The 12,801-nt window shown below is 39.3% G+C and overlaps 1 protein-coding gene across 3 annotated transcripts in view; it reads right to left on the bottom strand.

Moving 5' to 3' along the window:
- Positions 1-3,617: 3,617 nt before the first annotated feature.
- SETDB2 (SET domain bifurcated histone lysine methyltransferase 2) overlaps positions 3,618-12,801 on the bottom strand; it is an 89,255-nt gene continuing 80,071 nt past the window's right edge. For 2 of the 3 annotated variants that reach the window (XM_042966783.1, XM_015544562.2), the window contains 7 exons: positions 11,112-11,155; positions 10,863-10,922; positions 8,692-8,747; positions 7,959-8,025; positions 7,199-7,339; positions 6,098-6,169; positions 3,618-4,429 (listed from right to left, as the gene is read on the bottom strand). In XM_042966783.1, coding sequence (XP_042822717.1) covers positions 4,248-4,429; positions 6,098-6,169; positions 7,199-7,339; positions 7,959-8,025; positions 8,692-8,747; positions 10,863-10,922; positions 11,112-11,155 — 622 coding nt within the window. In that variant the 3' untranslated portion in view covers positions 3,618-4,247. The remainder of the gene's footprint in view (positions 4,430-6,097; positions 6,170-7,198; positions 7,340-7,958; positions 8,026-8,691; positions 8,748-10,862; positions 10,923-11,111; positions 11,156-12,801) is intronic. The other variant, XM_042966737.1, reaches the window with a different exon arrangement.

Genomic DNA, 12,801 nt, shown 5'->3' on the forward strand with positions numbered 1-12,801 from the left:
ATAAATACCTAGTGCAATTGCTGGGTAATAGGGTAGTTCTATTTTTAATTTTTTGAGGAACCTCCATACTGTTTTCCAGAGTGGCTGCACCAGCTTGTGTTCCCACCAATGATGCAAAAGAGATCCTCTTTCTCCTCATCCTCGCCAATATCTGTTGTTGCCTGAGTTGTTTATTTTAGCCATTCTGACTGGTGTGTTGAGTCTTCTTTTTTTCTTGATGAGTCTGGCTAAAAGTTTATCAGTTTGGTTTGTCTTTTCAAAGAACCAGCTCTTAGTCTCATTGAACTTTTCTTTTTCTTTTTTTTTTTTTGTCTCTATTTCATTTATTTCTTCTCTGATCTTTATTATTTTCTTCCTTCTGCTAAGTTTTGGCTTTGTTCTCCTTTTTCTAGTTCCATTATGTGTAAAGTTAAATTGTTGATTTTCCTTGTTTCTTGAGGTAGACCTATATTGCTATAAACTTCCCTCTTAGAACTGCTTTTTCTGTGTCCCAAAGATTTTGGATTGCCATGTTTCCATTTTCATTTGCCTCCAGGTATATTTTCTCTTTGATTTTTTTTGATACCTTGTTTAGTAACATGTTATTTAGCTGCCACATGTTTGTGTTTCTTCCACTTGTCTTGTAATTGATTTCTAGTCTCGTATGGTTGGATATAATTTGTGATACATCCTTGGTATAATTTCACTTGATAACTTCACTTGATATGATTTCAGTCTTACTAAATTTATGAAAGCTTTTTTGTGACCTGTCATGTGCTCTGTCCTGGAAAATGTTCCATGTGCACTGGAATATGTATTCTGCAGTTTTAAATGGAATGTTATGTATATGTCTGTTAAGTCCATCTGGTCTCATGTATCATTCAGAGCCACTGTTTCCTTACTGATTTTCTGTCTCAGTGAGCAAGGTATCCATTGGTCTAGGTGGGGTGTTAAAGTCCCCTACAGTTATTGTATTGCAGTCAACTTTTTCCTTTTTGTCTGTTAGTATTTGCTTTATATATTCAGGTGTTTTTATGTTAGGTATATAAATACTTAAAATTGTTATATCCTCTTACGAGAATGATCCCTTTATCCTTATGTAATGACCTTTTTGTCTCTTGTGACATTCTTTGCTTTAAAGTCTATTTTATCTGAGGTGGCTTGGTGGAGCACTTGGGTGGCTGTCACTTAAGGATCCAGCTCTTGATTTTGGCTCACATCATGATGTCACTGTTGTGAGATTGATCCCCGCACTGGGCTCCATACTGAGTGTGGAGCTTGCTTGGGATTCTGTCTCTCCCTCTGTCTCGGTCCCTTCCCTGCTTATATGAGTATTGCTACCCCAGCCTTTTTACTTTCATTTGCAAGATAAATATTTTTTCATCCCTTCACCTTCAGTCTGTATGTGTCTTTAGGTCTGAAGTGAGTCTCTTGTAGGCAGCATATAGATGGGTCTTGTTTTTGTTTTTGTTTTGTTTTTTTTTTATCCATTTATTCACTCTTTTGATTGGAGCATTTAGTCTATTTACATTTAATTATTGGTGGGTATGTACTCCTTGGCATTTTGTTAATTGTTCTCTAGTTGTTTTTGTAGTTCTGTTTCTTTCTTCTTCTCTTGCTCTTTTCCCATGTGGTTTGATGACTTTCTTTAGTGTCATGCTTGGATTCCAATCTATTTTTTGTGTATTTATTATAGGTTTTTGATTTGTGGTTACCCCAGGGGGTTCTCATGTAACATCCCATGTGTTTAGCAGTCTATACTGAGTTGATGGTCAGTTCAGACACACAACGGCGCTAAATTTTTACTGCCTCTTCCGTGTTTTATGTACATGATGTCCTATTTCACATGTTTTTATTTTGTGTACCCCTTGGCCAATTTTTACTAGTTATGTAAGTGAACAACACACTGCTGGATGTGGCAGTGCAGGTGTGTGTGGGGCAGATGGGTTGGATGGATAGGTTCCTCAGGAGAACATAGGGGCAGGGTACATGGTGATGGCAAGGTAGACGGAGAGTGTCAGAACTGACTCCTGAAAGCCTCTGGCTGTCTAGGGCTGGGGAAGGCAAGGAAAACACCAGCAAACACTTCTGTTCCTGGAGAACAAACGAATTCTGCAGATCCCTGCCCCTCTGGCACATATCCTAAAGTCAGTCACTAAATCGTTAGCTGTATCCCAGGCATTTTCCAGACCACTGAATTGTGCAGTGTCTTAGGTCGTCATTCAGTGTGCTGGCCATTTAAGGGCAGAGACTCCATTTCGTATAGCTCTCTGGCTCTCCCCAAGTTAAGCCCCATTGGTTTTTAAAAGCTCCCAGAATTCAGCCCTGCTGATTTTCAAAGAGGAACCTGCCTTTACAGTGTGGATCCCCAGGGTGGGGGGTGCCCAATTTAGGGCCTGGGACCCCTGCTCCTTTGTGCCTAAGATGTCTCTACTATTTAGTGGGTAGTCATACCAGGGGTGTGGCTACTGTGTCTCTCCCCCTCTTCCCCTTTTTTCTTTAATTCTTATTGATTTATTCTGAGAGTGTGTGTGTGTATGTGAGCAGGGGAGGGACAGAGAGAGGAGAGCGAGAATCCCAAGCAGGCTCCATACTGTCAATGTGGAGCCTGACACGGGGCTTGAACTTAGGAACTGTGAGATCTTGACCTGAGCGCAAATCAAGAGTCAGACACTTAACTGACTGAGCCAGGCAAGCACCCCTCCTCCTACCCTTTCGGTCTATCGGTGGAAGACCTGTTCTGCCAGTCTTCAGGTTGTTTTCACAGAGAGTTGTGGTACATATGCTTGTTGCCTTGGTGTGTCCCTGGGAGGTGAGCTCAGGATCTTTCCTAATCTGCTATCTTCCTTGACTCCCTCCTGTAGTTTCTTAAATGCTTGGGTGATTCTGATGTGCAGCTGAATTTAAAAGCCACTAGATTTAGATTTTGACATGTCACTCAGGTAATTATGAATTCAGCTAGGGTTGCCCTTAAAACAGGAATGGACATGTACTTTTCACCTATATCCTATTCTTCATTCAGTGGATATTTTTTGAGTACTTAAAACGTGTGAGACACCATGCTGGGGACTTGGATCAAACTCATTTTGCAATGTGGCATTATTGTGTACCAGAGTAGTGTGGTAAAAAGAAATATGAATGTCAGGTTTTCAGGGATCAGATTTGGTGCATAACAATCCAAATTGTTTTGTCAGAGAAAAGTCTTAGTGATTGTTTTTCATTCTTGTGTATTCCCGCTGATGTTCTTTTGTGGTCATTTTAAATTGAAATACTTATTTTAAAGATGATATACCCCCATGTAGTGACTGCAGCCAAAAAGAAATTTAAAAAGCAGACTTTGTCGGGTCACCTGTGTGATTGTCAGTGAAGCGTCTGATTCTTGATTTTGGCTCAGGTCATGATCTCACGGTTCGTGAGTGTGAGCTCCACTTCTGGCTCTGTGCTGACAGCGTGGAGCTTGCTAGAGATTCTGTCTCATTCTTTCTCTGCCCCTCCCTTGCACGCGCACTCTCTCAAATAAACAAACTTAAAAAACCCAAAAATAAAAAGCAGACTTTGTGATGACAGGTAAATTTGGTATAAGTGGAGTAAAATATTCAAATTTACTTTATCTGAGTCATTATGAGCTGGAACTAGTCTCAAAGGATAATAACAGTTTATGCATTTATTGAGCATCATAGGTGCTGGGAATGTGTTGAGAGCAAATCACAGGAATAGTGAGATTTTGCCCTCAGAATTTATACCCTAATGGTGGGATGTAAGATACAATGGGTTACCTTGGGAAGTGATCTCAGAAGGGAAGAAGGGGTAGAACTGGTGTAATGAGATCTGCAGGCAGAACAGGCAGAGAAAGGAAACAGAGTAGTTAAGGCTTCACAGCAGGACAAGCAAAGGCCCTGGGGGGAGCCTTTACTTCCAGGAGCATCTTGTATGTTATTGAAGTCAACTTAGATCACTGGAGTGGGGGAAGCATGGGAGGCAATGCACCAGCATGAAGCCACCATCGGACTTTCAGGGCAGAGGGTGGGAAAGATGGGAGGTATAATCTAATTTACTCAAGTAGAATCTGAGAAACATTTTGTTGGAGAACAGAAGTGAGATGATAAGAGGGAGGCAGTAAATACCCAGTCAGGCATGAAATGTAGGAACAGGTAAGAGTTGATGAGGATTGAAGTTTGAGGACCAGAGAGACCTGAGAGGCGTGGGTCTAAAGATGTGTGGCTTCCACAGGTTAGATCTTCCGTTCGCAGCCTGCTTGCAGCTGAGCCTCATTCCTGGCCCAGGAAATAGTAATCCTTAGAAGACCCGGAAGATACTGAAGTAGAACTTGACCTAAGTTCTCTATCTTCTTGAAGAGACCGCAAGGTTTTTTTTAAGTCCTGAAGTCCTTCAATCTCTTCCTTCAGTTGCTTCTGCCTTTCTTCACATTGATCAATTTTATTCTCTATTGCTGTGATAAGAAATGAAATGATTTCAGGTTGGTAGTTTTATAAACAATGGACTATTTCTTGCCCCTTTTACATGCAAGTGCACAGTGCTGTGCAGAGGGCCTGGTTCTTATATGCCTTTTCTTCCTCTTCTAATTCAGGATAGAATTCTAGTATTTACCACATACAGCTGGTCAGTACATCTTTAGAGCTTGACTCCCTATTGTATATCTTTGAGAACTCAAAAGCAGAGACTGTATTATCTTCATGCTACACTATATCTGTTAAGTGGAGAGAGCATGTGTGTAGAATAGCAAGGTTAAGGGCAAATCATTTATAAAATTGCATCCAATTTTTAATGTTTTTTGATTTTAGGAATAGGAAGGCTTTTATTGTGGAAACAGGCTCTGTAAATAACAATATTACTCAGTGACAATGTCATTTTTTGAAAACTTAGAAGTTGAAGAATATTAAAACGCACACATACATAATCTTTCTCTAGAATATCTGTAGTTAACTTTCTTGAACATTAGGCTAAATTAAGCAAGATGAGATGTCAAAAGTTAGGCCTTTTAAGTTCTAATGCAATTCCAAATAACGCCTCCTCTTGGTGCCCCACACCTCCCAAATACTACACTGTAATGTGTATACTCTCAACCTATGCAAGTAGTGACAGGTGCTAGAAATGTAACTTTTGTATGAAAGTCTCCTACAAAATTAGGCTTAAAAATTTTTTTTAAAGGCTGCTTTAAAAAACATATGGATACTCACATTAGCAGTATGCATTCTCAAGAGACTATTAAAGGATATGCTGGTTTTTCTGATTAAAAATGTAATACAGAATTTGAATGGAGTGTAGGGCACAGTGTACAACTTTAGGGGGAGCTATTTACACCAAATTCTGTGCGAATGTGTGTCTCCCACTCTGGCCAGGATGTGCAGTGCCCAGCCTGTCCAGCTGTGTGGGGCAGCTTGAGAGAGAGGTTGATCAGACTCATCAGTAAGTGGAAATTTAGTCAGTTTTGAAAGCATGTTAATGGTTGATGTATTATTAACATACAATGTCGTATCAGTTTCAGGCATACAATATAATGATTCAATAAAACCTTTCTGTAAAATAGCAACCATTTAAGTCTCTGCCCCCTCCAGGCTTTCTTCTTTTTCAAAAGTTTCTTGACTTTTTTCTTGCTCATCTTTTTTTCTTAACACTTGAGAATAAATGAATTACAACCCTCCTTCCCTAGTTAGATTTGAAGATTAATACCAAGAGAATTAAAATTTGTACACATTAAGTCCAGGGAGGGAGTCAAGCAGCCATGGAGTTTATCACAGCCTTGCTGCCTCACCAGTTCCTGCTGAGTCCTGAATAAGGGGACCGAATACCTCCCATTTTGCAATCATTTAAAAAAGTAGAAACAAAAAATGGAGTTTTTACTGATTACTAAGATACTGTGTATATGTGGAAAATGTAATGTGGGACTGTCCAGCCACTTACAGAGAACGATGGTTTCCATTTGGGTGCACTTTTTCTGTTGTGTGTGTGAGTGAGGGGTCATAATGCTTTGCAATGGGCTTTTTTTCATTTAATAAGACAAAATTCTTCTGAAATAGGATTTTTATCTGCTGCATAGTAGTGTATTACTTTAATATATATATTTACAAACTGTGCTGCTCAGTTATAACTCACGTACCTGTTTGAAAATTTACAAATGTGTCTTCAAACAATCTACTGTCAAAAAGTGAAGTCCCAATTTCTTCATAGTCTGTAGGGAGAAAAACATTTTCAGTTTTAATTTAAATAATTTATGTAGGCAGAAACACCTTACAAAGTAACCCCAAATAAGGAAAAGTAACCAGAGCAGCCAAGCACGGGGAACTGTGGTATCTGTCAGAATCAGACTGCTGAAGCAGCAGTATCCCCTGGGGACGTGTTAGAAATGCAAATTCGTGGCTGGGTGAGGCCCAGGTACGTGTTTTAACAAGCCCTGCAGGGATTCTGAGAGGCAAGTTCAAGTTTGAGAAGTGCTTGGTCTAAAGTAAAGAAATGAATGAAAGAATGTCATGAGTGAGCTTTTGGAAATGTCTTCATAATTTCACTTTTTGATTTTGTCGTGTTGAAAATAATCCCTCTCAGATAATCATATACTTTACATTGTTGCCTAGAGTCTAGACTTGTCGAGCTTTTCCTTGTAAGATAACTCCATTTGTCATGAAGTTTAGAAGCTCACGGCGTAGGTTCTAAGAAGGCAAAGTGGCTATACACTGCGTATATAAATGGAACTTTGGCTTCCCAGACAGCTTTTTTACAAAAGGTCACATCTAACTAAATGAAACATCAAAGCCTTACTTTTCCTTCAGTGAATTTTGAGTTAACATTATAAACAGAGATGTAAGGGATAGAATTTGAGTCAAACCAAAACTAAATGCCATTTTCAGATGTTGGCAACAAGTTGTTGGCTGTATGACTGCGTGTGGTTCTGAACATACCTATCCCGTTGGCGGGGCTTGGCGGGGCGGTGGGGGGTCACTCTCAGCTACGCACTTCTGGAAAGTACATCGAAACTTTCAGGGCATCAGGGTGCTTTTGACTGCATTAAGTTTCTGAATTACCCACATCCTACTGATTTATTATAAACAGGATCTCTAGAGATCTGAAGCATTGAATTGTATCAAAGAATGAGATAAGGCAAAGAAAAAGAAACCACACAGAAGGAAAAGGTGCACTTTTTGTTTTGTTTTACAGGTAGGTTTGTGGGAAGCCTCTACATGTAGAAATGTTGCTATTTCAATACCTGATTCGGAAGCAGTCTCATCCATGAGTCTTTCTTGAATCAAATGAAGTTTGTCTAATATTTCTTCAAATAAATCATCAAGAAGCCCCACTTTCTTACATTTCTTAAGAAAATCAGTTTTCACACTTGATCTAATTGCATCTAAAAATAAGAAACACATTTTAGAAGGAAATAGTCTCAGGGCTGCTATCATCAATCCCTATGTGGTCACTTCTGCAGACCTCGCCTAGTGATGGAGGAGCACAATTAGTAAGATAATAAATACAGCACCTTTGTCTTTTAATTGTAATTTTCACCATACCTCATTTTTTTCCCTAGCTGAAACAATGAATGTTACAACTAATTCTATGAATCAAGAGGATTTTCTAAAATTTAGTTTCAAATCTTTGATAGCCTCCTGTCATGATGGAATGTCTATGTTTCCTTGACAGGAACCTGTAATTACTGGCTTTAGCTTCCTGGGGGGAGTGGAGGGTACAGTGCAAGGGGCAGCGTGTCACTGGATTCTGAGCTCAGGTAACCCTGGCTTCTAGATCAGGAAGTATATCCTTTCTTTGTACTAAGAACAATGGACCATCCCTACCTAAGATTACTTTGATCTGCTGGCCTTATGACAGAGTGGACAGCTACGATAAAAGGTTCCTATTCTAACAATTACCACAAGTCCAGAAGAATAAAGTGGGATACCAATTTTGAAAAAAATGAGTCTTCATTGTTATAAGTATTGTAAGTCATATTTGTTACAAAATTTATAGCAAACCTGTGTGTCTGCTGTCCTCTTCCTTCATTTCTTGTATGAATCTATTGAGTGTCATTGTTTCAGATGGCTAGAGGGAGAGAAGAATCAAGATTACACTTACTGTTGGCATTTAATGTTGCGTAAAATGAAAACCAATGTTTTGTTGCATGTAATTCATCAATATGCCCATGGTGAAAATCATGCCCCATATTCATTGATAGTTTACTTGTAAACATCAAATGTATTTTTGTATAACAAAACATCAAGAGTTGTGACTAGTTCCTGTTGTATAAACAACAAGAGGTGAAAGGTTGCTAGCTCATATTCATTTAGCTCATATGAGCTGATACATAAACTTTCAAGTTCCCAAAATACTTCATACACTTTATACATAATAGTAATGCAGAAAATTATGAGTTATAAGTTAGGTCAAGTGTGGATCGTGCAACTGAGAAATACTTGGCTAGGTAAGGATGCTTTGCTGCACCTTGCCCACATTAAGACCATAAGTGCACGGTGCACTTAGACACTCTCACTGATGTGGTCCCAGGGCCTGTGTTACAGGAGCCATGGGACCTGTCACCTCCTGCAGGTCATGTGCTAGGATACCCAAGACACAGCCAACTTTTCTTTTACATTCACCTTATGTTTCTGGTACCATATCACCTGATATGTAGAACTTCTGTTTAGAACTGTTAAAACAAGGATTTTGTGTAAAGAAACTGAAAGCTATAATAAAATGGAGTCAAATTACCTGTACAGGAACGCCTGTTGAGAGGCGTTTCTTTCTTCCTCTTTTTCTTTTCAGTCCTGAAAAATCAGTTGAAAATATGAATCATGTAGAAACCAGAATCCAAAAAGGAAAAGATAGATGCTTGACTACATAAAATATAAAACTCCTGTATGCTAAAAGTTATTACAAAGTCGAAAGATATGGTGGACTTACACTAAATGTTTGCAACACATATGATAAAGTACCAATTTTTAAAATCTAAATATAAATCAATATAAAAAAAGAAAAATGGGCAAAGGGGGGGACCCTCTAGGAAGAGTTCATTAAAGAGACTGGATCACAGGAAAACAAATATAATTGATGAAAAGATAGGGGGATACATTCACCTTTACTCCTAAGTGAAGACATGCAAAATATTTCTCCTACCAGACTGACAACGATGAAGGTGTTTAATATATAATGTTTGGAGGGATTGGGATAATGGTGTACTGCTGGTATTACAGCCTCTTTGGAAGGTAATTAGCCCATTGTTACCACAGCTTCATTGTTTATACTCTTGGACCCAGCAATCCACATGAAGTTTTTGAAATGGTACGGTTCATAAAGGCACAACGATGAATGGAAAAAAATGTTAACTACATTATTTAATGTGATAGAAAATTATGGAAAAAAGGGTGCTTGGATGACCCAGTCCGTTGAGCGTCCAACTCTTGATTTTGGCTCAGGCCATGATATCAGGGTTGTGGGACTGAGCATGGAGCCTGCTTAATATTCTCTGTCTCTGCCTCTCCCCTGCCCACATGTGTGCTCTAGCTCACTCTCAGAAGAAAATGGAAATAACCTAAGTGTCTATTCAGAAACTAGTTCAGTTGTAAGTCAGCTATGCAACTGATACACTGGAATAACATGCTGCCTTTTAAAACCAAGGTATGTGTATTTGTATGGACATGGAAGGATCTCTAAAATACAGTGGGTGAAAAGAAAATATAGTTACTACTATATTTCGTATATACAGGAAATTTTTAGAGGAATACAAATGAAACTGACAGTTTCCTCTGGGGAGAGGATTCATAACAGTGTTTTCATCTGCTTTTCAAAACTATTGATTTTTTAAATTTCTTTAAAAATAAAACTAATACATTGTTACCTTTCCCTATCAATAAACACTGATGGGGGCACCTGGGTGGCTCAGTTGGTTAGCCTCCCACTTCATCTCAGGACATGATCTCACGATTTGGGGGTTTGAGCCTCACACTGGTGTGGAGCCTGCTTGGGATTCTCTCTGCCCCTCCCCCACTTGTACTCTCTATCAAAATAAACTTTAAACGTTTTTTTAAAAATAAACATTGGTCAACAGCTATATTTTTAATAGTAATTTCTTTAAAAAAAATTTTTTTAATGTTTTATTTTTAAAACATTAAAGACAGAGCATGAGCAAGGGAGGGGCAGAGAGAGAGGCAGACACAGAATCTGAAGCAGGCTCCAGGCTCTGAGCTGTCAGCACAGAGCCCGATGCGGGACTCAAACTCACAGACCGTGAGATCGTGTCCTGAGCTGAAGTTGGACGCTTAACCAACTGAGCCACCCAAGTACCTGTAATTTTTTTTTTTTTAGTAATTATTTTGAGAGAGAACAAGCACACCTGCGTGAACAGGGAAGGGACAGAAAGGGAGGGAGGGAGAGAATCCCAAGCAGGTTCCTTGCTGTCAGTACAGAGCCCAACGTGGGGCTCAATCTCACTAACTGTAAGATCATGACCTCAGCCAAAATCACTGAGGCACTTAACCAACTGAGCCACCCAGGCACCCCTGATAGTACTTTCTGATAAAAGGGTAATGACTGAAAAATGAACATTGTTTAGAGAGTGTTGTTTACTACCAAAAAAAATGCAATTGCTATAACATGGAACTAAGCCTTTCCAAAGAGGTCCTGACTCTGGTCCACAGTGAGCATTCCAGATTTAGTGCTGATAAGACATTGCTGGTCAGGAGTACACAGAGGCCATTCATGAATGAATGCACATCCCATAACTTCAGTTAGCCAGGGCCCACTTTTCCTTAATTAGAACTGAAATGCTAACCACGAATCTTGAGAAAAATTCAGGGAACATGCAGCAATTTATCAATGTTATCTACTGAAAATTCTGATACTCGTTTAGAAGAGAAGCAGTTGCAAAAGTCAAAGCTTTTTACCATATCCTCGGTTGGTCTTCTGCTTGTAGTGAGAAGGGGAAATACCAGACAGAGACTTTACTGAAAGGTGCACAGAAGAAAAGTCCATTAACATTGCACACTGCACAAAGAGACTGGCAATTTTATAAATAGGTAAAAATTTAACTCAAAAACTTATTTAATTCAGTGAGGCTAGTAAATCAGATTTCCATGTTTTACCTAAATGTATACCTTTCTTTAAACACACAGTACTAAATTTTAGAGACGTACCATCATGAGTGTCTTTCAGTGCAGCATGTTGTTGGCAGAACACTCTGAAAACAGGCAATTTCAAAGAATTAATATTTTTACTTACGCTTTTAAAATATTATGCCGATTTTCCTATGATTTTAAAAAGGAACTAACCTATTTTTCATGATGACTTTACCCTAAATATTTGTTACAGAAAAATACTGTCCACACCTGTGTAAGTTACTGACGCTCATCAAGTGCAGACGGGGCCTCTGTCAGATGTCTTTTGCGTTCTCAGCCCTCGAGTACGCTCTCCAAAGGGGCGTGTGTGAAATATTTTGAATAAGTAGTTCATATATAGTAGTCACTGGGATTTTACTGTATAAAGATAACTAGAGATCCCATGTCTAAGATAAATTTTCATCTGACTACACAAAGTTCTGATTTTCAACAAAAGCACAAAATTGCATGCGTTAATTTTGGGAAAAGTAGTTTTCTAACTCAACAGATCTCTCCCCCAGAACTCAGGGCTGAACTGCACGAATCTAGAATGGATCAATGCACTGGAAGAGAAGAAAGCAGCAGAGCACACAATGAAGAAGAAATGGAGTGAGTTTTGAGGAGCTGCTCAGGCCCCATTTTTTCCCCAGGCTTTCTTCCTCCTTAGCCTCCAGCTACGTCTCCCTTCCTTTCCTTGTGCTGACCCTCAGGAGGCAGGGTCCCTGTTGCCTAAGGGAACCTATGAATTCTTCTCGTCTTACACCAGTTTCCACCTCTTCCAAGCAATCTTCCTGGAATCCACCATTTGCCCATGCAAAGTTAATCTCCTCACCCTTTGAATTCCAGTATCTGAGCACTTTCATTTCTTTTTTTATTATGAAGAATTTCAAACATGTATAAAAGTGTTAGAGAGATGATGAACGTCATGGCCCCCACCCCTCACCTAGTTTCAACAATTATCAACTCAAGGCCAAGCCAGTTTCATGTGAATCCCTTCCTGCTCCCATCATGCCACATGCTTCTAATCTGGCCTTTCTGGTCCTTCAACAAGGTGATAGGTTTTCTGAGGCTTAGTCCATGTCCTGTGTCTCTTCCTAGTCTTACTACACCTGACAAGATGTCTTATGTATGATAGGCACTCTAACAACTGAATGTTTAAATTCAATTAAAAAAATCCATAGAAATTCACCTGATACTTGATAATGACAAAAATGATTTTAGTGAGTCTCTATTCATTGGTTCTACTAATACAAGATCAGTATTTTTGCAAACTTTAAGATATAGCAGGAACTTGGGGTGCCTGGGTAGCTCAGTTGGTTGAGCCTCTGACTCTTGATTTTGGCTGAGGTCATGATCTCACAGTAATGTGATTAATAAACATAAAAAAAGGGTGGGGTGCCTGGGTGGCTCAGTCGGTTAAGCGTCCGACTTTGGCTCAGGGCAGGATCTCAGCTCCTGAGTTCGAGCCCAAGTCAGGCTCTGTGCTGACAGCCCGGAGCCTGGAGCCTGCTTCAGATTTTGTCTCTCTCTGCCCCTCCCCAGCTCATGCTCCATCTCTCTCTCTCTCTCAAAAATAAACATTAAAAAAAAAAATGCAGCAGGAACTTGACTCCTTTTTGTTCACTTGTAGCTCTGCTAATAACAGTCTGTTTAATGGTTGTTTGAGGTCATTATGGAAGTCATAATTAAATGAACTCTTTAGGAAGGTAAAAACAAAAAAAGTGAAACT

Source organism: Panthera tigris, chromosome A1 (assembly GCF_018350195.1).
Source record: "Panthera tigris isolate Pti1 chromosome A1, P.tigris_Pti1_mat1.1, whole genome shotgun sequence".
In the NCBI taxonomy this organism is placed as follows: Eukaryota; Metazoa; Chordata; class Mammalia; order Carnivora; family Felidae; genus Panthera; species Panthera tigris.